General features: G+C 38.3%; 1 protein-coding gene across 5 annotated transcripts in view; it reads right to left on the bottom strand.

Annotated features, from left to right (window-relative positions):
• Positions 1-24,936, bottom strand: part of ADAMTSL1 (ADAMTS like 1) — a 1,002,857-nt gene that overhangs the window by 272,558 nt on the left and 705,363 nt on the right. For all 5 annotated transcript variants that reach the window (XM_066368243.1, XM_066368245.1, XM_066368244.1 and 2 more), the window contains 3 exons: positions 15,984-16,058; positions 12,549-12,706; positions 1,182-1,293 (listed from right to left, as the gene is read on the bottom strand). In XM_066368243.1, the coding sequence (XP_066224340.1) occupies positions 1,182-1,293; positions 12,549-12,706; positions 15,984-16,058 (345 nt within the window). The remainder of the gene's footprint in view (positions 1-1,181; positions 1,294-12,548; positions 12,707-15,983; positions 16,059-24,936) is intronic.

Here is a 24,936-nt window from a genome sequence, read left to right as displayed (position 1 = left end):
TGAATGGAGTCATTTGTTTTCATTTTGAGGTACTATTCTTCTTTTCTCTTGTCAAAATAATCTAGTGATACCTATGTAGATGAGCTGCTTAAAACCAGCCAGTTAATAGGCTTCCATGAAGATGGAGCCAGAATCTATTTGGTGTGCTCATTTAAAAAAGAATATATATACAATTATATATCCATTAAATTACCAAAACTTAAAAAAATGCTAGTATACAAATTCTGGCTCAGTTGAAAATAAAACTAAAATACTTGTAGACTGCTTATTACCCTTCTGGAAGGAATTTTGGTAATACAGGCCAATAGCCACAAAAGTTCTGAAACTCACTCTTGAGAATTTACTTCAAGGAAACGATTTCAAAGGAGAAAATATTTAGGTATTAAGTTCTTCATTATATTTTAATAGAGAATTTTTAACTAAATGATCTTCTATAGGGATATGGCTAAATAAAGAAATAATTCAAAGAAATTATTATGTAATCTTTATAATTACAAAGGGCAGGAATGAGGGAATAAACCTTTTCCAATAGTCCAAAACTCTGTCCACATAACAGATGTGATAGAGCAGAGACAGAAATTCATTCTGTGACTTTTCAAGAGAGATGTATTTTTATGAATAAATAAGGCAAGTGGCATTTCTTTTACTGCACGAATGATGAGGTAGATAGAGCTGAAAAATCACTGAGCAGTACAGTGATTATTTTTTCCTGGTAATAAGCCACTTCCTTTAATTAAATTAATCTCTGATTCTTTCTGGATACATCATGCTATATAGTAGGCCACACAAATACTCTTCACTTGGTTCTTGAATAGATAAGTTCACTTCAACCAGATGAGTAGTTTATTCTCAAATGAACAGAATCACCTCCAGACCACGCTGTTACCAAGCTATGGTATTTCTTGTCCTGGTCCTCCAGGGAGTCAAGGAAAGGGGTAAAGACTGTTTCCTCCAATGGGACTGTATAGACAGAAACTGTTCCTGGAGCATCTTGACTGAGGTCCTTGCCTTAGAGGAGGGCTTCAGAATTTGGCCCCATTCAGAAGAAAGGATCTGAGCCACTATAGCATTGAATCTCGTCTATGCTGAAGTGACATACTCTTATAAGAGCCAAATTATAAGAGCCAAGTGTTCCCTCATAGAAGCCCACAGTTCCTAGGCCGAGTGAACAACATCCTTACCTCCTCCACAGGTTGCTGAGCAAGGAAAGAAATCCGTCTCCCTCCATCGGTGGATGATAGGCTGATAGAAGATGAACTGGACTGTACTGTTAATAGGCTCCGAGTTGCGGATCTGTAGGAGACAACAGACAAGTTGAAGAACTAGTGTGGCAGGGGCGTGCTTTCTGGGTCTCTTGCACCTCTGAACAAGACAGTGTGGTCTTAGGCTGTGTGAAGAACTGCTTTCGGAGGAAAGTGGCAATAGCCATATGACCCGTCTCACCCTTTAACCAGTAGATGCTCTTTGCATATACTGCCACTGTCATCGCCTCCCCATTTCTGTCCTGATTCTAGTAGGATCTGATCCAAGCCATTCAGTCTCTCAGCCTCTTTTATTTCCAATTGCTCTGGTATAACAGGTAAAATTATGTAGATTTATAAATGTAAGATCAGAAACAGACAATTCGTTCTAAGAAAATTTTAAGTGCTAAGTGCCGCTGCTGCTACAAAAAAGAAAGATACCATTTTTGGTTAAGAAAAATAAGAGTTTAAGAATTAACTACTTCTTCCCACTCAGAGACATACATGGAGTTTCCTGACAACTTGGTGATTTACATACTTTATTGTGCAAATTTACCAATTGGAAGCTTGCTATAATGCAGATTCCTGGGCTCAGGCCCAGAGATGCAGGCATTTCAAATGTAGATAGTCCAAGAACCAAACTTTGAAAATCACCAACTTACTGTATGAGAACAAACACATCAAATAAAACATTCGCTTATGGAAATTATAATTCCATTTTTCTTTTAAAGGGAGGATGTGAGGCAACAAATCTTTCATGGTTCTCAAACATACAAGGTTGAGAAAACATATTCAAACTGAAAGAGGAAAAAAAGCACCCAACAGGAACAATGCCTTGATTTCATGACGACAGAATGACATGTGATACCACATTCAGGGAGTTGGGCAGGGGCAAAGCCGGGACTATTTGTTATACTAAAGGAAGTTCCATGCACAACTGAGAGGATCACCGCACACGCCAGCTCCATTACAGGAAGAAGTGTCAACGCTTCTTCCTGTGGCCAAAGTCTTTGTTAATGTTTTTAATCCTTACCACTGTTGCAACTGCCTTTTATGTAGGATAAACTGATAGATTCAACCTTCAGGTTTTTAAAAAAGATAGCCTTATTTTTCTGCTAGCGAAGTTAACAATGGAATTAAACCCTTAGGATGCACAGGATAACAGGAACACTGGAAAAACAGGGAACTGGTCTTAAGCCTTAGACTGGTGTTTGGAGTTCTGATGAGAATATGAAAATATTCCTCAGAAAATCTAGAAAAGCTGGAAAGGAGAAAGAAGGAAGAGAGATAAGCTATAGACTATCTTCTATTATGCTGGGACTCTGACCTGCCGAGTATCCAGGTCTTCCCTAATTAGAATAAACAGTGATACCATTCCCTACTTTAGAGCAAAAACAGCTGAAGCAATACAATGTCTTTCACAAAAGGGAAGCATGGCCTACAGATTAATTTTTTTCAGTCCAATGTGTCAGACACAGGCTAATTGCTTGCTTAGGGATGTAGAATTAATCATGTTCTTTGGAGAGCTTTATTTTTTTTTAAGCTCACATAAGCCTATAGCTCTCTTGGGATGTGTGGTTATCATGGTGGAAAGCTATTAGAAGAAGGCTCTCATTTAACACAACTCAGTGAAAAATAAAAAGGCCAAGTTAGGAAAGTGGGGGTGGGATCAAAATAAGCAGGATATATCATCAAAGTATTTGGAAAAAACCTTATTCTAGAATATCTGTATAGTGTCTGGGCTTTGGTCTGGTTAAAGAGGCAAAAAGATGGCGCAGGATTTTTCGGCTCTCTGGAAGACACAAGTAAAATGAACCTCATGCTCTAAGAGAAAGGAAGGCATGACAAGGAGATCTGGTATCAAGAGAGAGGGTTACTAAACAGCATGCTCTAGGAAAACCCAAAAAAACCAAAAAACCAAGCAGCTTAGAAAGAATATTGTTCTTAATGAATTCAATGAAAGTGACGTATAATGGCAATAAATGCTAAGACTGTATGTCTAGATTTGAGAAGAGATTGATAACTGGATTAAACACCTTGGATGCAGAGGATAACGGAACACTGAAGAAACAGGGAATAGGGTCTAACAGGTGTCCCCAAACTATGGCCCCGCGGGCTGCATGCGGCCCCCTGAGGCCATTTATCCAGCCCCCTCTGCACTTACGGAAGGGGCACTTCTTTCATTGGTGGTCACTGAGAGGAGCACTGTATGTGGTGGTGCTCCAACGGTCTGAGGGACAGTGAACTGGCCCCCTGAGTAAAAGGTTTGGGGACCCCTGGAACCCCTAGACAGGTATTATGTTCACATGCTAACATTCCTGCTTCTCCCTTTATCATTGTCATCTTCCTTTAATAATGGTTACAACTACCACAGCAATCAGCATTAAATATATTTCTACCTTGTGCAGGGTAGATTTTATTTATGTTAACTCTAATCATAAAACCATTGTGTATTATCTTCCATATTTGCATTATACTGAAAGAAAACAAGGCTCAGAGAGGTTATATAGAAAACAAGGCTCAGAGCTTGGTCAAAGCTTCACGGCTCAGGAAAACAGAGCTGGGGTTTGAATTCAGGTGTGCCGGGCTCTAAAGCTGCTATATATTTTTTTAATAGTACCAGAAACCTTTGTTTGTGTTGTGAAGATATAGGATCTTTAGCAGTATCCTTGTACCTCTCCTCTCAGTATCTTTTTAATTTTTCATTTTAAAGTAGAAAAAAGTGTTTAAAATAAAAAGAAGAGGCTGACCTGATGTCTATCTTTGATGGCCTAACTGTTGTTACAGAGATGAATCACTATATTTCTTTTTTCTGGTTTTATTAATTCTGGGCTCTGGAGACTGTGGTTATCATTAGCTCTGAAGCTTCATAAACTCTAAATCCTGAAATATTGGTTCTAGTATGAAAGCTTCAGTTTGACACATTAGAATTTTGTTTAAGGGAGCTAAATACACCTGGCATATGTAATTTTGACCTCCTTAAGGTAATAAGCAAAAAGAATGTTCTGAATCAAGCTTTTCTTCCTATAATTACAGTGGTTCAGTGTTTCTAATTCAGTTTAATGACTTCTCATACTGAAAGCAATGGAGATAAAGACTGATCACTTTCCCTAGGAATTGATTGCACTGTCATAACAGAGCTGCAGGGCAGTGCAAATGTGTATGTGGGTAATGGCTGAGCTCTAAGTCCTGTAAAATTAGAGGAATTATGGAGAAATTTCAGACACTTGAAAGACATCCAGGACACAAAGGCTATCCAAGATGAAGCACTATGAAATGCCATACCTTTCTTTCTCATTTGGGGAAAGGGTTAGTTGTGAGCCTTGGAATGTTCCTCAACTAGGTTCATTTCTCTTCCTGATGTTATAGAAACTTTGTCCCCCCTAGACAAGCAGGAAGGAGGTCTGGAGTCAGGGGTTCCCTGGCTGCTCTGGCCTGAGGAAAGGGGGACCAAAGAGGATGAAAGGGAGCTGTGGGCAGACCCGCTCCCTTGAGCCCCTGAGCTGGGACACAATGGTGTTCAACTGCTCACATTAGTCTCAGGGGAGCCAGGGATGGCATGACCAGGTTGTGCTTAAAAATAGTAGAAATAAACAATATGCCTGATAGGAAGAGAGTAAAATAGAAAACAGGTGAATCTATTGATTAAATGTCTCAGTCCACTATATTGAGTTTTTGGATGTTCTGGTAGTTGATGGTGACTTGTGAATCCTCAAGAAACTGTAAAAGCATTTTTAAATTTTTTGAGGGCTTTAAAATATGCAACAAGAATAAGATCTTCTTTATATCACTTAAATGTTTACAAACACTTAATAGTGATACAATTGTTATTTTATTGCCTTTCTCCTCCATATTCTATAAACCCCATGAGGCAGGTACCATTTATCCTGCTCATCACTCTTTCATTAGCATCATCTACAATGCCTGGCACATAGTAAGTGTGCAAACAATTGCTGAATAAATGAATACATGGAATGAACAAACCAATGAACTATATAATGACCATGATCCTTTCAAATACCATTTGTGACAAATTCTTAGAATTACCATCTTTATTATCTACCAGTTTTCCTGAGGATGTTACTGATAATTTCTTGTTGATAAAATTGATAATGTTGCTAAAGTTCATGAAAAGAAGCTGTACTATTATAATATAATGCTTACCCAACAGTACTTCCCATCATCCTTCGATAGTATAGTAGTATTGTAGAGTGGAAAGGGCTTGTAAAAATGCAAGTTATTGTTGAAGTGAAAGATAAATTCAATAATTCTACTGTTTAAAACACCTGACAATTTTAACAGTTGGAAATACTAAGATTATGGATTATTCAATAAAAATAATGATTAAAAAATTGTTAGCATCCAACTTTAATGTTATACCTCTTAAGAGAGTTTTCTAGTCTTGCTAGAATTCCAGACCTCAGTATTGGGAAATACAGCAATTCAGCCCATAGGCCCCTGGCTCAGGGTTGCATGAGAGATGTTGATTATGGACTTACTGATCACAGCCCTTGAGTAGAGCGGTAGACCGGAGGTACTTTTCTGGGAGCAATGAGTATAATGTTGGCTAAGGAACAAAGAGGTGGAAGGGATGTGTCAGGAAGGAGATGCTGTGAGGCTGAGCTGACGTGATTCTACTGGAGGAATGACCCCAGTGTCATAGGGAGGAGGAGGGCAGGAAACAAATGGCAAGAGTAGAACCAGGAATGCTAGGATTGGGCAAAGGTCTGCCACAATCAACATTGGTTCTCTGATTCTGAATCTTAAAAACTAGCTGTGAAATTGGTAAAATAACTGGTCTAGGGGTGCAGAAGGAGTCACCCAAAGATGTTCCTCTGCAGAATATAGATTATTTTGAGCTAAAGGCAACTGAGAGGCTGAAGGCTCAAGAGAAATTCCTGCACCACCCCACAGTTACGTGGAAGAATTCAAATTAGGGGTTGCGTTTAAAGTAAGAGATGATCAGGGATAACCTTTTGACCTGTCTATGTGGCAGGACAAACTGTTAGTTACTGAACATCTGCTCTTCTTCTCATCTTGTAAATGACCGCCCTCCCCTCTAAAGCCCAGGGGTACTTTATCTCATCCTCTGTTTGGAGTGCCATGTATCCCTCATTTTAACTTCCTGCCTCCGCTCCACATACATGGGGCTGCTGACTATCTCATTTATATAAAGTTCCCCTATGTGCATATGTAATTAAATTTGGTTATATTCTCTTGTTAATCTAGTCTACCTCATGTAGATGTAACTATTAGACCAGCTGAAAAGCCTAGGATGGCAGAGGAAAGTTTCTTTCGCCCTCACATGAGAAGCCAAATTAGAATTTCAGTGTATTGTAATGAGCTCAGTTCTAAACTCTTGGACTCTTATTGGCATTAAGGAGCACATTTATTTGGGGACTCACTACTTGTAAAAGTTAAATAGAAAAAAAATCACTATGTATTACATGCTTCTTTGATTTCCCACAGTAATTTAAACTTTTCCTGTCAGGAATGTTTGGCTTTCAACGATTTTCCCTTTGTATGAGCACCAGTTGGCAGGGCAAAACCAACCTGGGCTTCAACATTTGCCAGAGCTCAGCCTCCAGTGGAGAAAAGAGTTGATTATTTGAATCCTACCTAAGACTCACAGGCTGCCCAAATCTCACAAAGCCTTTCTTAATCAGGTGAGTCTGTAGCAAATACTTATAGCTTTTAGTCTGTCCATTTTATTTTAGTTCTTCTTTATATGCACCACTATTTCAACATTTCCTATCCAGTGTGCTATTTCTCAAGTGGCATTATAATCTAGGAAAGGGAAGATACCGTATTGGTAGTGGAATTACATACAGCGGTATGCTCAGGGATGTCCAGAAAGAAATACAAAGGCATTATCTCTAATACTATAAATGATACAAATGGAAACCATGACATTTCTACATATTTCCTAGGCTACTCAAACAGGTTTCTTAGGCAATAATGAGGATAATGCTAATCTTCCAAACCAAATTCTCCAATTATAAAAATGTAATGAATTTAGCAAATTATTCTCTGTAGGAAATAGCTGTTCTGTAGTTATCAGTGCATAAATTATGAGTCAGTGTTCTTAGCTCTATATACACTTATTTTTTACTATTCTGCTGTGCATTTCTACTACTTTGGTGGCTTAGGTATTCTCATCAGTCACTTCTCTCTCTAATATGGCTTTCTTCTTACACTTTAAAAATGGGCACACACAGAACATGTATAAGTATATCTAAGTTGCTTGCATAAATAGAGCTAAGATGGAAGTTCTTTTTTATTTATTTATTTATTTATTTTTATTTTTATTTTTTTGTATTTTTCTGAAGCTGGAAACGGGGAGAGACAGTCAGACAGACTCCCGCATGCGCCCGATCGGGATCCACCCGGCACGCCCACCAAGGGGCGATGCTCTGCCCATCCTGGGCGTTGCCATGTTGTGACCAGAGCCACTCTAGCGCCTGAGGCAGAGGCCACAGAGCCATTCCCAGCGCCCGGGCCATCTTTGCTCCAATGGAGCCTTGGCTGCAGGAGGGGAAGAGAGAGACAGAGAGGAAGGCGCGGTGGAGGGGTGGAGAAGCAAATGGGCGATTCTCCTGTGTGCCCTGGCCGGGAATCAAACCCGGGTCCTCCACATGCTAGGCCGACGCTCTACCGCTGAGCCAACGGGCCAGGGCCTAATGGAAGTTCTAATAAAGAATAAGCCATAACTGAAAAAGACCCTCTTCTATCTAGGAAAGTGATGATCTTTTATTGGATCTGCAGCTTCAGAAAAGATGCAAATGGCATGGTAAGGGGAAGGGGATACTAAGCCAGGCTGTCATTCAGCCAGTAGCCAATTGCCCATAACCGTGACTGTGATGACAGATATCACAGCCAGTCTGCTCTTACATCCATTTGTCTTCATAGCCACACCTGCCCAATTGTTCCTAGGTATACCGCATGTGAACTGATCATCTTCAGAGAAGTCATTGTCTGTCCCTGAGTAGACAGAGTATTGTGATAAGTTGAATAGGAAGTTAAAGCATTTTAAAAAGGTGGAAAGGAAGTAAGTCTACACACTATTGGATTCAATTCCTCACAAAGGAATATTTTATTGCCATTTTACAAATGAGTAAACAGGATCAAGGAGGTAAAACAATGTGCTGAAGTTACACATCCAGCAAGCAGGAGAATATACCAAACTCTAGAGAGCTTATTTGTTGTACCACTCTATACTAGCATTGTCAAAAATGTTTGTGTAGTCAATACCTAAAGTTTAAATTTTTGGAAGACATGTTTTCCTAAGAAGCAAAATAATAATTTGGTCTAGTTTTAACCTTTAAAGTTTTCAAAATATAACTTTGGAACCAATGGCAATATATAATGATTCTCACTGAGGGAAAATTTTCCTTTCAGGCAAAAACTGTTCTTTTCTTTTTAAATGAACAAAAATTGTATTTTGGCCATGAGGATGTTGATGAATAACCATTTTTATTTTTATTCATGTGTATCTCATTCAAAAAGGAAGTCATTGCTTAAGTTAATATATAATGCAAAAGAGACTACGCTTTGAATGATACTGAAAATGAATTGCAAAGTATGTCTGTAATTTCTATGCACCTAAATCATGATAGATGATAAATGATCAAATGATAATCTTTTATTTTCTATTTCCTGGGGAAAACTAGGGAAAAAGTTGCTTCATTATGAATTAATGGAAAAAACATGATTTTCTTCTTTTTTCTAGTCTTAAACTATCTGATTCATTTTCAATTTTGACTTAGCTGATTTTAAAAATTACATTATCTATTTTAGAATAACTTTACATCAATTTTTTTCCTGATCTTTTCAAATGAAATCTTAATTTCTTCTCAACTGCAACCAGCAGTTATGTCATCACATAGGATATATGATGAGAAAATGATAGGTTAGCTTGTTTCTAAATGAAAATATTTACAGGTGGTAGGCATTTAGGAAAGTATCAAAAATTTATTTAAAGTGTATTTTTTTCCTTATTTACATGTATTTATATGTAGAAGAAAAAAAATAGTCTTCTAACAGAGAGTACTGATAAGAGCTCTGGGCCAGAAGCAAAGAGATGTAATTTTTGGTGTTGATTTATAACCAGGGGGAGCTTGGTCAAGTCACTCAACTTCCTTAAAGTTCAGTTTCTTTGCAGGTAACATGAAGATGTCAGCATCTGTCCTGCTTCAGCAATTGCCATGTGACTAAAGTACTTTTTTTTTTTTTTTTTTGTCTGAAGCTGGAAACGGGGAGAGACAGTCAGACAGACTCCCGCATGCACCTGACCGGGATACACCCGGCACGCCCACCAGGGGGCAATGCTCTGCCCCTCCGGGGTGTCGCTCTGTTGCGACCAGAGCCACTCTAGCGCCTGGGGCAGAGGCCAAGGAGCCATCCCCAGCGCTTGGGTCATCTTTGCTCCAATGGAGCCTCGCTGCGGGAGGGGAAGAGAGAGACAGAGAGGAATGAGAGGGGGAGGGGTGGAGAAGCAAATGGGCGCTTCTCCTGTGTGCCCTGGCCGGGAATTGAACCTGGGACTTCTGCACAACAGGGCGATGCTCTACCACTGAGCCAACCGGCCAGGGCCTTAAAGTACTTTTATTTGTCCAACACCTGGTACTGTCTATTATGTTTTCTTATAGATTTATAAAGAAAAATGTGATTCTGCCTTGCCCTCGAGGAACACACAGTAGAAAGTTGTGATGTAAACAGGAAAATTGGATTGAGTCACAGAACACTTCTGTGTTGGGGACTGAAAAATCAATAGGGTTTTTAAGAGTTTGGATTTCTGGGGGGCAGAGGTGTGGGGAACTGGCTTCAGCTGACAGTCTGACCAATCCCCCACCTATTTTGCCAAAAGCTGAGCCCTTCCTCACACCTCCATGTTAACTGTGCCCGCCGTGTTCCCCGGCCCTTCCTCACACCTCCATGTTAACTGTGCCCTCCATGTTCCCCGGCCCTTCCTCACACCTCCATGTTAACTGTGCCCTCCGTGTTCCCCCGCCCTTCCTCACACCTCCATGTTAACTGTGCCCTCCGTGTTCCCCGGAAGGAAAGACTGGCTTCTTTGTGTAAAGTTAGGATGTTTATGTATTGGTGGGGTTTTCTGCACTTGGTAGAATTTTGGGGTTGCCTTGGAAACTCAGAAAAGTTAATCAGAAAAGTTATTGATTTGCTAATGTCCCACTTTGCCCTGTAAAATAAAGGAAGATGCGGTTTTGTGGGCGCAGGCTGCAGCCATGTTTTCATCTAGGGCAGACTTTTTCTGCTAGAAGTAATTTCAGAGCCCTCCCGACCCCATCTTTTATTCTTTAATTCTTTAAGTGTATTTTTCTTAATTCTGCACCGTTCTCGCTCGGGACCTGAAAAGACTGATCGTGCAGGTTTGCGACAGTTCTGGATGGAGAAAATCCTGAACAACAATTATAAGTTAGTGAAGTGAATAAAAGAAGATAAGAACATTGCCGATAGGGGGCACAACATTATGTAAAGGTAATCAGTTATGAGATTGCAGGATGTTGGGGGACCCACAATCCATTTAGTTGGCTGAAACAGGAGAGGAAAAGTCAAAGATGAGGTTAGAAGAATAGATAGGACCAAGATTATTGAGTGTAATACATGCTATAGATCTGCATTTTTAACCCTAAGCAATGAGTGGAGGTAAGGGGCAAAGCAGCATTAGAGAGAGGAGTTCTGGTTTTAGAAAACTCACTATCCAGAGTTGATGATATTTTCTATTTCTAATAGTTCAGGTGAAAAATAGAAATGACTAAAGATGGAGAAGAAAGAATAGTTTTGTAGGATGATATATAGATAGAACTAAAAAAGTTTAATGTCTAATGAGGGGTGTATAGGAGATGGGAAAATTGGTATGAATCAAAGTTTTCTGCTCAGCTGGGCAAACAGTCCACAAGATAAGAAATCAAGCAGATAAAGTAGGTGTATGGGGATAGTTGGGTCCAGTTCTGGACACGTTGAGCTCATTGTGTCTGTGGGACATCCAAGGAGTGATGTGCAGAAGGCAGCTGGATATAGGAAATGCATTCAACAATGCGGTGAACTATTCAAATGTGAATAATATTACTTGAATCTGATTCTATATTTTCAATATGTGTATTAACTCTTGAAAGGCCACTAGGAGAATTAGTGTAAATGGTTTATTCAATAGTACTCTAAGGGCTTCAAAATATAAAGACATCTCGTGTTTTTACTGTATAGGCAGACCTCGTTTTATTGTGCTTCCCTTTATTATGCTTTACAGGTGTATTTTTTACAAATTGAAGGCAAGACCCTCCACCAGTAAGATGATTATGATTTTCTTTATTGTGACACTTATTTTATTGTGGTGGTCTGAATCCAAAACTGTAATATCTCCAAGGTATGCCTGTATTTGCTTGCTTAACTGAAACGACTTAACTACCTACAGCATCATTTCTGTTGTGAACTATCTCTGATGGTTTATAGCTTCTTGCTCATGTTCATGTGGCTGGCAGGTGAGCTGGATTAAAAAAAAGCTACCATGCAGATGGAGACAGGACGGTACTCTGGAACCCTTCTTCCGTCCCACCTCACTGCCTATCACATTTCCCTATATGCATTTTTCCTTCCAGCTGCCATGGGGTCATCGAGCCTTAGCTTAAATCAAATGTCCTCTGGCTCCAGGTCTCATGATGAAAAATTTATGGAGTCCTGGACACATTACAAGTTTTACAGCTTTACAGCTGAAATCCTTCAGGTCCTTCTGACCTTCCGAAGGAAAAAATACGTTTTATTTTATTGTGAGTCCCAAGTGTTCGAGTGTGTACATTTTTCCTACAGAATGTTCATGCTGCTTCCAGCAATGTGTTTTATATTATTGTGAAGAGTAGGGAAGCTCTGATAGAAGGAAACAATTGAGTCTTGTTGCCAGTACAAGAGAAAACAGAATTTGCAATTGGAAGGAAGCATGAACAAGTCTATGGGTCATTAGTTTGTATTTCTCTTTGACTGAGGACACCTTGTGTGAGTCGGTGACTGTATCCCAGCTTGTTTCAAAAAACCATTTATATCCCCCAACTAATGATATGTTAAATTAAACACACACACACACAAATATACACCCAATTAGGATTTTCCTAGGATCTTAATAAAATCATATGTTCTTGTAAACTACAGGATATAGCTCAACATCCTTGAATTAAACATCTTTTGGATAATAGGCTTTCCAAATCTATGTCAAAACCTGAAGTCTCTCTCTTCAGGATATTATAAATACCATCAATTTGGAGGTGGCTTAAATACAAGGTACCTAAATGTACTTACCTTGACAATGAAATCTGCTGTGAGTGGTCCAGCCATTTTCAGGGTCTCTTTGTCTAGAGATTTCTGGAAGTCTGCACTAGAATTGCCCACTAGAAAGGTGCCTGTGGAGCTGAGACTGTTTTCACCTTTAGTCCCCTGGAGGGTTTTGGTTTCCAGATCTACATAGTCAAACACATGAAGAGAAGAGAAAGGTGTTCCTGGGGCTACAACAGACCACATGCAAGACTCCCCATGGAATAGGGTGTAGAACTATACAAGGGAGCAGCATCATTCTTTATAGGGCTGATGCAGTTGAAACAATGATGTGAACAGAATACATAGGCACTTTGGATTACATAGAAGTTTATGCTGCAAATAAAATTATTTTAAAACTCATTATCCAAACACTCAGGGCTTCCTGTCAAAAAATCTTTGACTCCCTGGATGACCTCATTTGGGTACCCTAACTTATCACAATCCTATTCTTCTGACTAAACCATCTCCCATACATATCTATTGATTTCAGTCTTTATGGCCCACAGCCCAGAACACACTATACTTTTCTTTTTGCTCTGTGAGATCCAGGGTACATTTCTGAATTCCCTTAGTACTCCTGTGACTTTATATTTTTGCGTTACCTTTTAGTTTTTTATACTTTCTTGTTATCTATTGATGTGTGCTATTGTTCAAAATGAATAGTGACTTAAGGACAGAGAACTAACTAACTGTCCTTTTTAATTCTCTTCCTTTTAAATTTATTTTTGTGGTACTTATTCAGTATTGTTTACATATATGATATTTTATAAGCACTTAAAACAGAAAGAACTTCCTGAAAATTTCAGTCTAAATGTGGCCAATGACAAAACCTGTGAAGCATCTTTTGTTGTAGGAAATCAAAGCATGCTGGGGACGATGGTAATTATGATGTGTATTCCAGAGCAGGTGAAATTTTCATGTGAGCAAGACATGATTTAGAATAATTTCCCACTGCATAAAGGAAGGTAGATAGGTTAAACCTAATAAACCCCCTTGGTTTTGGCAAGGGCCATTTAGAAGAAGGATGGTGAAGATCTAGGTCTTCTACCCTACATTCAATCAGACCGACTCCCCTCTTCTATGGTTTATAGATGGGGGTTCTGTGGATAATGTTAAGTTCTCTGGAGGTACTAAAGTGCCTAAAGTATTTTTAGTAAATTATTCTAGATGTTGTCTAAATCAAGTTCTCTATTTCAAGGGATACGAACAGGTGGAAATATTGGTGTCCAATGAAATGGCCATGATCCCCAGATGCAGTCCATGCTGCCCTTCTTTGGGAGTAGGTCAGGCTTCCCTCCCCTGTCTCAGATCTGAGAGGACCTCACAGAAGAACATAAGGCACACCAAGGATATATCTGAGTGTGGCAACCACAGTTCTTGTCATCAGAGCAAAGTAATCAGCCTGCCTCTCCTTCCTCTAGCCTTTATTCTTACAGTTGCCTTACAGGCAGACATTCACACTAATTTGTAAAAATATCTCCAGGATGTAAGTTAATTTAATTTTAGGAAAACCTTAAAGGTCTAAGCCTGACCTAAGCATCTGATTTAATTTGTTCATCAAGCCTCCCAGATAATCTTTCTCAAGGTTCTTCTGATGAAAGATGAGCTGGGGCTGGACAAGGCTGCCTAGTCTTATTCTAGTTTGGCTCTAAGTACATATTTAAGGTTGGTTCATAGTGCACCAGCTGTTAGGAGTGAAGGGAAAAAAGGGTTGCAAGAGAAATGGCATAATTTACTTACACATTCATTTTAAATTATAAAAACAAAACAAAAACTTCCTTATACATATGTTATCAACAACATTTCTGTTGGGGGAAAAAACAGGTTCCATTTTACTTTTCATTAGCTATGAATATCATTTGCAATTTTACCTATCAAATCCTTGGAACAATTAAATCAAAGAAGCCCAATCCGTCAGCTTCTTAGTAATGACATAATTAGGAAATCTGGGAGGCTAATACATTTATAAAAATGAATTTTTTTCTTATGTCCATATTCCTTTGGGTTCTTTCTTTTGCAGCGAGGAGTCAGTCCCCAAGTTGGTGGTAGTCATGGTCTAATGTTTCAATTTAGCCTGTTCCTGCTCAGAAAAATACTATTTTTGTGTTACTGTTACACCAGCAGTTACCTCTGTCTAGTTTTTAAGGAGAAAAACAAATCATTTAAAACGTAATAGTGTACACACATATATCATCATTTGTCATGAGAACACTATATTTTGGGGGGTTGTTCAGGGCTAGAAAAGAAGTTGGATCCATATAAGGTATCTTATCAGCATCTTTTGGCTTTGCCTGAATTGTACCTTACTTATTCCTTTACTTCACATGACCCTTCAAGTCCCACCTCTCCCATTAAATATATTTATTTTTATTTTAAGAAAGACTATAGTAGGCTATTTGAACTTTCACAGGCTCCAATTTGTCTTCATCATGTTTGTATTTCTGGAATGATTTTAGTCATAATCCAATTGCCAAAAGATAGTACTTGCTACCTAAATTGGTTTCTTAGGCATGTGTGTGGGAGGGGAGAAAGAGTAGTAGGTGATAGATAGCTTCATAGGAACCCAAGAGCAAGCACAGTGGAGATCAGAAATGCTCAAGGGATCAGCTGAAGTATGCAGAAACTACGAGTATATTCTCTCCTACCGTCTCCCTTGCTCATAGGCATTAATTTTCCATTCATAATTTATAGGGCTATGTCTAAGCAGGACTAAATGGTAGTTTTTAAAAAAGATGTGGCTGTGTACTGCTGGCTTGGTGTGCCTAAAGGTCCCTTCATGTGCATACTCTGGTGGAGCCAGGCTACCATTTGACCTTTGGGTTGTGATCACCCTTTAGTAATTCTGAATCTACTAGCTATCTTCAGGATATTAGGGCTTTGTATTGTTTTTCATACATGGGTGCTTAATTATTCCAAAAATGGTTTTCTTTAAATGTCACAGGGTTAAGGTTGTTTAGTGTTTTTATGTTCCTCTGAATTGATAAAGTAATAAAACATAAGCATAGGAATAATAAAATTTATAGAAAGGAAAGAAGGAGAGGGAAGGAAAGTAGGAAGGAAGAAGAAAAGAAACAAGAGGTGAGGCAAGAAAAAGACAGATTGATTGGAAAGTAAGAAGATAGAAGATGAGAAATAATATTCACAAAAACATAAACATGTGCTTAACTCATAAACAATTTATGGGGAGCAACTATTCTGTTTTTATCAGGATGACTGTGGTTAGAGATAATTACCACAGAGTTTTCTGCTATCTCATCAGGCAACCAAAAGATAAACAGAAGTATTCTAAATATCATATTATGATAGAGTGGAAAGATTTTTGTACTTCTATATTTTAATTTATTCTGGGAACAACAACAACAAAAAATAACAATGCCTAAAATTCTCAATACGCACAGGAAAATAATTGAGTTTACTTACACAAGTGATCAGGTCCTCTCAAGATAAGGAGAACGTGTCTACTTCCATAGGGAATAGCAACCACAGTGTCATCCACTAGAGAGAAGCAAAGCAAAGTCTTAAAAGCACATAGTTTGATACAAAATTACTATTTGTCTTCTATAAAGGCACTGACTTACATACTGCAAACCCAGTGACAATCTGTTTTAAGTCTTTGTAATGTGAACACCAATATTTGGGAATCAGAGTTTTACTTTCTTCAAAATAAAATTTGCCAAAACAGATGGTCACTAGCTAACTCATGGGGGATCTAACCTTTAAAAAACATGTAAATTTTGATTATGAAAAAATGGATTTGCAAGTTTTCCTCTGATTTTAAATCCTGGCCTTATATTGCCAAATTTCTCTAGACTAGAGCAATTGTGTTAAAATACAAAAGGGAAATAATTCTAATGTTCCAAGGATGACTTTATTATATCAAAATCTGGACTCTCTCTAGCAAAGTAACTGTCTTAGATGAGTAGGACAGATGAGAATAGGGGAAACAAATATTTGTTCATGTTCTTTAAGCCCTCTAGGGCAGAAATCATGTCTTCCAGTTCTTCGGTTATATCTTTACTCTATCTGCATCAAATATATACTATATGTAATGAGTATCCTATAAATGGTTATTCACATTTCACTCCACACTCTCCCTGTTTTGAAAAAAAAAATTTGGCTGAATCAGCGATCATTTAAAAATGGATTACTTTTTACTATGCTTGAAAAATTGAGCCTAAACTCATTGGAAACAGTCCCAAAACCAACATTTAAAATAATTAAAGGTATATTTCATGTTCCCCAAACACATCACCAGCCTTCTCATTTGGAACTTAGAACTCCATTTGTGACGACAATACTTTGTATTTACATGACTCTGAAGAGTTACACTTTCGCCTCAATTATACTATTTCTTCACCCAAGATTTGTTAATATAGGCAAAGATGCCACCATGACCACTTTATGATGAAGCAATTAAGCCTTTGAGAATTATAATGAATAGCTCAACGTCAAAGAACAGAAGACAAGGGACAACAGGTATTTTAAACTCACTAGCATATTCAGAAGCTCTGAGGGATTCTCTGTTTCATAAACATCTTACTGGAAGAATTAAATTCAAATAAAAGAATCTCAAAAAGTAGCCAATTTCTTTGAACTTCAATGTATCATCTTGTCTTTGGGTGAATTTAATTTCAATAAATGAATCTCAGAAGTTCCCAAATTTCCCTGATCCTTAGTTATTCTGTTTATAAAACAGGGAAACCAATACTTACCTCATAGTATTGTTGTAAAAAGATACAGGCAAGGATATAGATATAGATATATAGATATACCGTCTGGACCACGGTAGTTTGTAAATATTATTTTTCTCTCTCTATTCCAAATCTCCTTAAAACAGGAACTTAAAGGCTATTTATTTTTATGATGGTTTTTAATGTTCAAGACCCCTACCACATAAGCCAGCTCAGATGAATCAAAAGAGGTTACATTCATCAAGTTCCCTGCAATATTGAATATTCTGTTCACACAACACCGTTTTAATTGTTTTTAATATCAACCATTGTTAAAGAAAAGCCAGAATTTCAGATAGCTAAGAGATTGTGGCTTATAAGAACAAAACTCTAAAGGGAATATAGAAAAGGAACAAAGAATGTTCAGACTGGGCCCACAGACCTCTAAACGCCTTGCCTAAAGACATGGATGTTTAAGTTTACAAAAGAAACTCAAAGAAGTTAAAACAATGGGATTTCTAGAAATAGAAAGTCTTTGTTTATTCACAGGTCAAATAAAGTGCAAGCAAAAGGGAAGCTTTCTGTTGGCGGCTGTCTTCTGACCCACACACAGCTCAGGCGGCCTCCTCTTGTTCTGCTGAGCAGTGACTCACATTCCACATGCCAGGGCATTGACCTAGCTTTTGGCTGATGCAGTAACCTTTGTATGCTCCCTGAGGAAGATGGGGAGGAAACTCCAAAATTGTTGGGGTAAGACGAGAGGATGGAGAGAGCAGACCAGTAAAGAATGGAATATCTCCTGATGCCCCTCTGCGTTTGCCTAGTCAAAGAGAAATATGGAGCAACCAGGGCTGGTGCAAACGTGCACCATCAGCAGCACACAGCGCCAGAGGGAGGAGAGTCCTGGCCTGCTCTCCTGTGGTTCTGTAAAGGGCTAACAGAGAACTGCAGCTCAGGAGGCAACCAGCAAACTCATGACTTTGTTCTCCAAATGTTTTTGAGTGTCTTCCTAGTGTTAGATTCCAAACTAGGTACCAGAGATTCCGTGATGAACAAGACAAACAAAGCAGCAGCCCCACAATATGGTCCCTGAAAAAGGGACCCCAAACAAAAAATGTGTGGAAAATACCACATTCTATTTCTTGTGCATGTACATTCCCAAGGACATTGGTTAGTTTCTTAGGCACCATGAACCAAAGAAACGCATTTCACTCTATGTAACCTGCTGTGTCCCCAATGTGTTCTTGCAGAGAAACTTTCTTACATATCATCTGTTAACACCAGCTGCTATATTGCAGAAAGCATGGAATTTGAAAAAAAAAAAAAAGAAGAAAAAATATTTTCATTTTATGCATGTTGATAAAAAGCCAGTCTTTGAGTTGTTTACGTATTAATAATTATCTCATTTGATGATAACTTCTCAGTGATTAGAGATGTGTTGGGGGACTCTTTTATTTGGTATCTATTATAGTATTATGCACAGAGAGGTGTTTGTTTAAGACATCCAAGAATGCGCAAGCAGTCTGGTTTCATCGCCTGCCTCTCAGTGATGAATTCACTGGGTGTGGCCGGCGAGGCAGGTGGCAATGTCCTTTCCCACCGTGCTGCACAGTCCTCCGGGTGCAGGTGGCAATGTCCTTTCCCACTGTGCTGCACAATCCTCTGGGGGCTCTTTCCCAGAGAAGCACACTGCTCCACAATCAAGTGCATCAGCCCTAACCTCTCTGGCTTTCTTGATGCAACCATGATGTCAATCTTTAGGACATATTTTCAAGTTATTAATCAAAAATTCCAAAAGCCCTATTTCAGAGATCAGGTATCCTCTTTCTCTATTAAATGACAAGGTTTCCATAGAGTCATAAATCTCGTTATTTTACATGTATGGGTTGCAAATTATCTTTTTCATGGAAATTGTTCTCAAGGATTGTACCTAAAAGATTTTGTAAAAACAAATCATCTTTATATTCTACATCATTCTACAGAGCATTTTAGATTCATTTTTAATCTTGTCATATGTGAATTTTTCTGTGTGATTCATTGTTGTATCAGAGAAAGGTGATAATAAAAATGATAAGTTTTGCAAACACAGGATTTCCTATTCTGATATCTAAGCTTATCTTATTTTTAGACCTGTTGATAAGTTCATGCTTTTAAAGACTCTTTGCCTTAAGCCTTTGGGGCCAGTACTCAATCTTATCATTATTCTTATTTTTTTTTGATGGAAGAGCCATTATTAATACAGTTGGCTACATAAAAAAAGTCTGTCAATCTTGAGGATGTTTTTCATGGTATATTTTTCATCTTCATGCCAACTTTATTATTCTTAAAATATATCCAATAAAGTAAGATGAGCCTTTCAAATCTCACTCCCACTCCCAGTTTATCAGTAACTTGCACACTAGAGGTTGTATTCTGGACAGGCCAAACAAGATAATTCTACCCCCTACCCCCACCCCCAGTTTTACCTAGATCAAAAACTTTGGAGCCATCCTTGATTTCAGGCTTACATTCAATCAGTTAGAAAGTCCTATTGTCACAAGAGTCGGAAAGCCATATTTTATTGATTCTACCATAACTTACATTTTAACATATATATAATCAGAATATATCTCACTAGTGCCTTATATTCTTTCTCACCACATTTATCTTTGCCTGCACAGGGACTAATATCAAAACAGCTGTTATCAAACCTTGCATAATGGTGTGAGCACCTTGGAAGAAAATTCCAAGATAAAAGTAGAGCACATTAATTTAACCTCCAGGAATCAAATGGTTCTGAGGGCTGTAGGGAGATGAGGGATCGGAAGTGCTAAAGAACATCCTCAAGGTAGGAGTAAAAAACTGGCTAGTTCTACATAAATGGAAACTGAAGTTAAAAGCCCAGAACCAACATTTATGCTTTCTGCCAAGGTGGAGTAGTAGATGGCTTTCAAGACACAGGATATCAAGCAAAGAAGGTCAGTGAGCCTTGAGAGTCAGGAAGCAAAGTAGGTAATGATTAACATTGCTCCAGCTTACTGCATTGAAAGACTTTCCAGGTTGTGGCTCAAGAAGTGGGAACTCAGAGCCCACAGGATTCCCTGAGTTGAGGAGAGAAAGCTAAGGGTTCAAATAGATCAAGATGGCTAGAGTTTGAAGAACAGATTACCAGAAAGAGAAAGCTACACAGAGTGACAACTCTAGAGACTTGAGAGTGCTCCCTTTAGATGTCCAGCAGCATACTAATACTGATCAATCAGCAAGTTTGTGAAGAAACCACCTGAAGCCAGGAGAAGAGCCACATCACTAAATGAATTATAGGGATAAGTATCTGCCATGCATATAGGGCTTGAATAGTACCTTATCCCACCAACCAGGCTGGAAAACTTTGTGATACAGCACATTGAGCACTGACAAGGGTCTTGCCTCAGAGCAGGGCACAGTTAGCAGTAGCCCAAACATGGGCTACCAAATTTTAAGGCCTAAAACGACAAAACTGACTTCAAGTAACTTTACTGCTTCCAGAACAAAATTTGGAATATTTATAGGAATACAAAAATATCTAGTATCCAGAAAGATAAAATTTGCAATGTCTGGAGTCATATCAAAAATTATCAGGCATAAAAATTAAATAACAAAATATAGCAAATGTTGAAGAGAAAAATCAATCAGAACAGAATAGACATTAAAATAGCTACTGTTACTGTATTTCTTATGCTAAAAAGTTAAGTGCAAAAACAAACATACAAACCTCCCCCCCCCCCCCCAAGAAAAAGGAACAACTCCAGGCTCAGGGAATTTTACTGATAAGTGCTACCACAAATTTAAAGAAGAAAAACATCAGTTTTATCCAATCTTTTCCTATAAACAGAAAAAGAAGAATAACTTTCCAACTCATTGCATGAGGCCAATATTATACTTACTTTGAAACCAAAAATAGTATAAGCAAAGGACACTACTGACAATGATCTCTTATAAACATAGGTATGAAAAACCCCCGAACAAAATGCTAGCAAATCAAGTTTAGTAATGTATAGAAAGAATAATATCTTTCAACTACCATTATACCATGACCAAGTGGAATTTATTCCAGGAACACAAAGCTTTTTGAAATCCATTAATTTCTATCCATCACAAACAGCTTAGAAAAACCACATGATTCTATCAATTGAGGCAGAAAAAAGCATTTGACAAAATTCAACATCCATTATGATAGTAACTCAGCAAATTAAGAATAAATGAGAACTTCCTCAAGGTGATAAAGAGCATCTATAAAAAATAAACTCTATAGCTAACATCATACTCTATAGTAAGAAATTGAATACTTTCCTCTGTAAGAATGGAAATAAGGTAAGGATATCCACTCTCACTACTTCTGTTCACCATTGTATTTGACATCCTTGCCAGTGAAGTAAGACCATAAAAATAACAAGTAGTTTATAAATTGAAAAGGAAGAAGGAAAACCATCCTGATTTGTAAATAACATGATTGTTAATGTAGAAAATCCAAAGACTCACAGAACTAATAAGTGAGTTTGGCAAGGTCGCAAAACACATGGCCAAGAATAGACTAGCAATACACAAAAAGAGAAATAAAAATATGATGGCATTTGAAAGAGGTATAAAACTAACTAAAACTTACAGGACATATGCATGTTTAAAGCTAGTAAAGACTGATGAAATAAAGAAGACCTAAAAAATTGAGAGACATCAAGTGTTCATAGGTTGAACAACTTAACATAATAAAAAAAAGATGTCAATTCCCTCCATATCATTCTGTAGAATTAAAATAATTTTAATCAAAATTCCAGCAAAGTTTTTTGTTTAATATGGAAAAACAGATTGTAAAATTTATGTGGAAAGCTAAAGGCATGAATAGCCAAAATAAGTTTGAAAAGAAAAATGAAAATGGAGAAATAAAGCTACCTGATTTTAAGATTTAATTTATAGCTACAGAAACCAAGGCAATGTGGATGCTGAACGGATAGGAACAGGCTCCAGAAATAGACCCACACAGAAATGGCCAGTAACTTTTTCACATTTTTTAAAGGTAGTTCAAGGGAGGAATGGTTATCTTGTCAACAAGTGGAGCTGAAAAAAATTGGACGTCCTTATGAAAAAAAAATCAACCTAGATATAAACCTTATGCCTTATAAAAAATTAATTGAAAATAGGTCATCATAGATCTAATGGTAAAATGTAGAACTCTTAACACTTTTTGAAGAAAACACAGGAGAAAACTTTGTGACCTGGGGTTAGGCAAGGAGTTCTTAGACATGACATTAAATACACAATCCATGAAAAAAATAATAAACTGTTCTTCATCAAAATTAAAAGCTTTTGCTCTGTGAAAGATAACATTAAGCAAATTTGAAAAAAAATTAAAAATCTACCTACTGAGAGAAAATATTTTCAAATCACATATCTGACAAAGGACTTGTATCCAGAATATATAAAGAACTCTCAAAGCTCAGCAATAGGAAACCAAACAACCATTTTTGAATATGGGCAAAATACTTGAACCAGTGGCACCCTAAAGAGGAAATAAGCACCTGATGGGCAGAACACTTTCCACCCTCCTCTTCCTGCAAAGATGCCTTCCCAAATCTATGCATATGTTATATTGCACAGAAATGGGGAATTAAGGTTGCTGATGAAATTAAGATTGCTCATATGTTGTCTTATCAGTGAATCTTTCCTTAGTAACTTATTTATCACAGCAACTCCTCTCCAGCACTCTTGGCTATCAGCCCAAACTCTAGTTCTTCTCCTTCCCTGCCTTACTTTTCTCCTGTAATAGTATAACCCATATATATTTTATTTAGTTATTTGATTTGTCTTTTTATCTGCCTGTCCCTCACACTAGTATGTAAGCCGCACGAGAAAGGTACATTTGTATCTGTTTTGCTTTTTCCTATGTTTCCAGTACCTAAAACAGTTCAACTCATAGCAGGGGCCCCTCAAATATTTGTTGCTGAATAAATGAGTGAATTGCTGCTGAATGAATGAATGAATAAATAAGTAGTTTGTGAGTATAACCTAAAGTTCATGGTACACATTTCTTTAAAACTTTGTGCTTTCTTTAAAGCATTTATAATCTATAGATCTGTGTTTTATTATGAACATCCTTTACCTCAATACCTTTGAGCCAGAATGGGAGTCCAGGAATATGTTTACCCATAGTTACTATAAATCAGCATAAGCCACAGTCCGAGAAGCAGAGCCAGGCATTAGGAGCTTCATTTTATCTTGATATAAATTAGTTTATTCAGTTCTTGCCACACAAGACAGGTGGAGAGAGAGCTTTAGGACACCGAGTGGATTTCAAAACACAGATACATATAAGAGGTTTGCAAAGCTGGAGACATCAAATTGATGGCAAATAGGCTGGCTCTAGGGATGAGCATGTTCTGAATAGACTTGGCAAATACGTAACATGGTACAAGCCAATGAAATTTGGGGGAAAATGAGTTCTTTAATACCAAGAATCAAAAGTAAGCTCATGTTAGCTAAATTTGATTATTTTGTATTGGGCTGGGGTAGTAGAAATAAAGTGACTGGGAAAATGGGAACCCTGAATGCTATCAGTGGACAGCTTTTTCTTTTATAAAGGGGGAATGAGTGTCTGATCAAGCTCTTTTTCTGTTGTCTGTGTTTGGATTAGGCAAAGACAATGTCTTTTTAACACAGAAGATGGTTTCTTTTTTATTTGCCAGCAAATGGCAGCCATCTGATGAGTTTCTCCTACTCCCCTTCTCCTCCTGGCACTTTCCACTGTGGTCTTTCTCCACTCTCCTATTTTTTACTTTGTTCCCCCAAGGCTTGATAACATTAGGGAAAAAAAGTTGGATATAAGTTCAGAAGAAAATGAGTTCAATGTGGGGAATCTGAGTGCTAGGAGTTCGAAAGAGCGTGCGGCTGGCTCGCAGTCCTTTGGCGGAGCCCGGGGGAGACCTGGCAGAGCTCCCCCAGCCTTCACGGGTGAGGAGCTGCTCACCTGGCCGGTGCGCTGGCCCCGCAGCAGCCTAGTCTTCCCTGCCTGGGGGCCACCTCACAGTCTGTAAATCTGGGTGGAAGGTTCTTCTGGGGTGCAGAAAACATAAACAAGGCAGTTGTTCAGCATCTGCTATAGATTGTGGTGAGGTACATGTACATGCTGGGCTTTATCGATATAAATCATTTTGTCATGAGGCATCATCAGCACTAAGGTAAACGAATCAATTGCATTGTGTCATTATGGAAAATCATCGGGTTGTGTATTGCCTAATTTACCCACTGTCAGCCTTGAAGAGAGCACTTTGCACTGGGCTATCTATTTGCAGACCCCGAAATGACTTATGGCTCTTGATTTGCTCCAATTTGTTCCTTCATAGTTTCTCCATCTTTGCTCCAGTGGTGCAGGCCCCAGAGGCCCCAGATCACCCTCTAACAGGTGGGCAAGAGGAATTTCTTCTTGAGCAGTCTGTGCAGGCTCCTCTGGGAGAATGGGAAGGTGGAGGATGAGAGAAGGAACAGAGGAAAACATGCCCTCACCAGGTGCGATACCGCAGGTACTGCACACATGCCTGCCATCTTTTTGTGCCTAACAGAAACTTCTAGATTCTTAGATAATGAGCACTGATTCAGTTAGGTAATACAGAGAAGTTAAAAGATTAGCTCTCCAATTATGCCTGAGAGTTCTATAGAGGCGGCCTCCAAAATATAACTTTTTTTCCAACTATGTC

The sequence above is a fragment of the Saccopteryx leptura genome, chromosome 2 (genome assembly GCF_036850995.1).
Source record: "Saccopteryx leptura isolate mSacLep1 chromosome 2, mSacLep1_pri_phased_curated, whole genome shotgun sequence".
Classification (NCBI taxonomy): Eukaryota; Metazoa; Chordata; class Mammalia; order Chiroptera; family Emballonuridae; genus Saccopteryx; species Saccopteryx leptura.
This window is presented reverse-complemented; position numbering and strand designations above follow the sequence as displayed.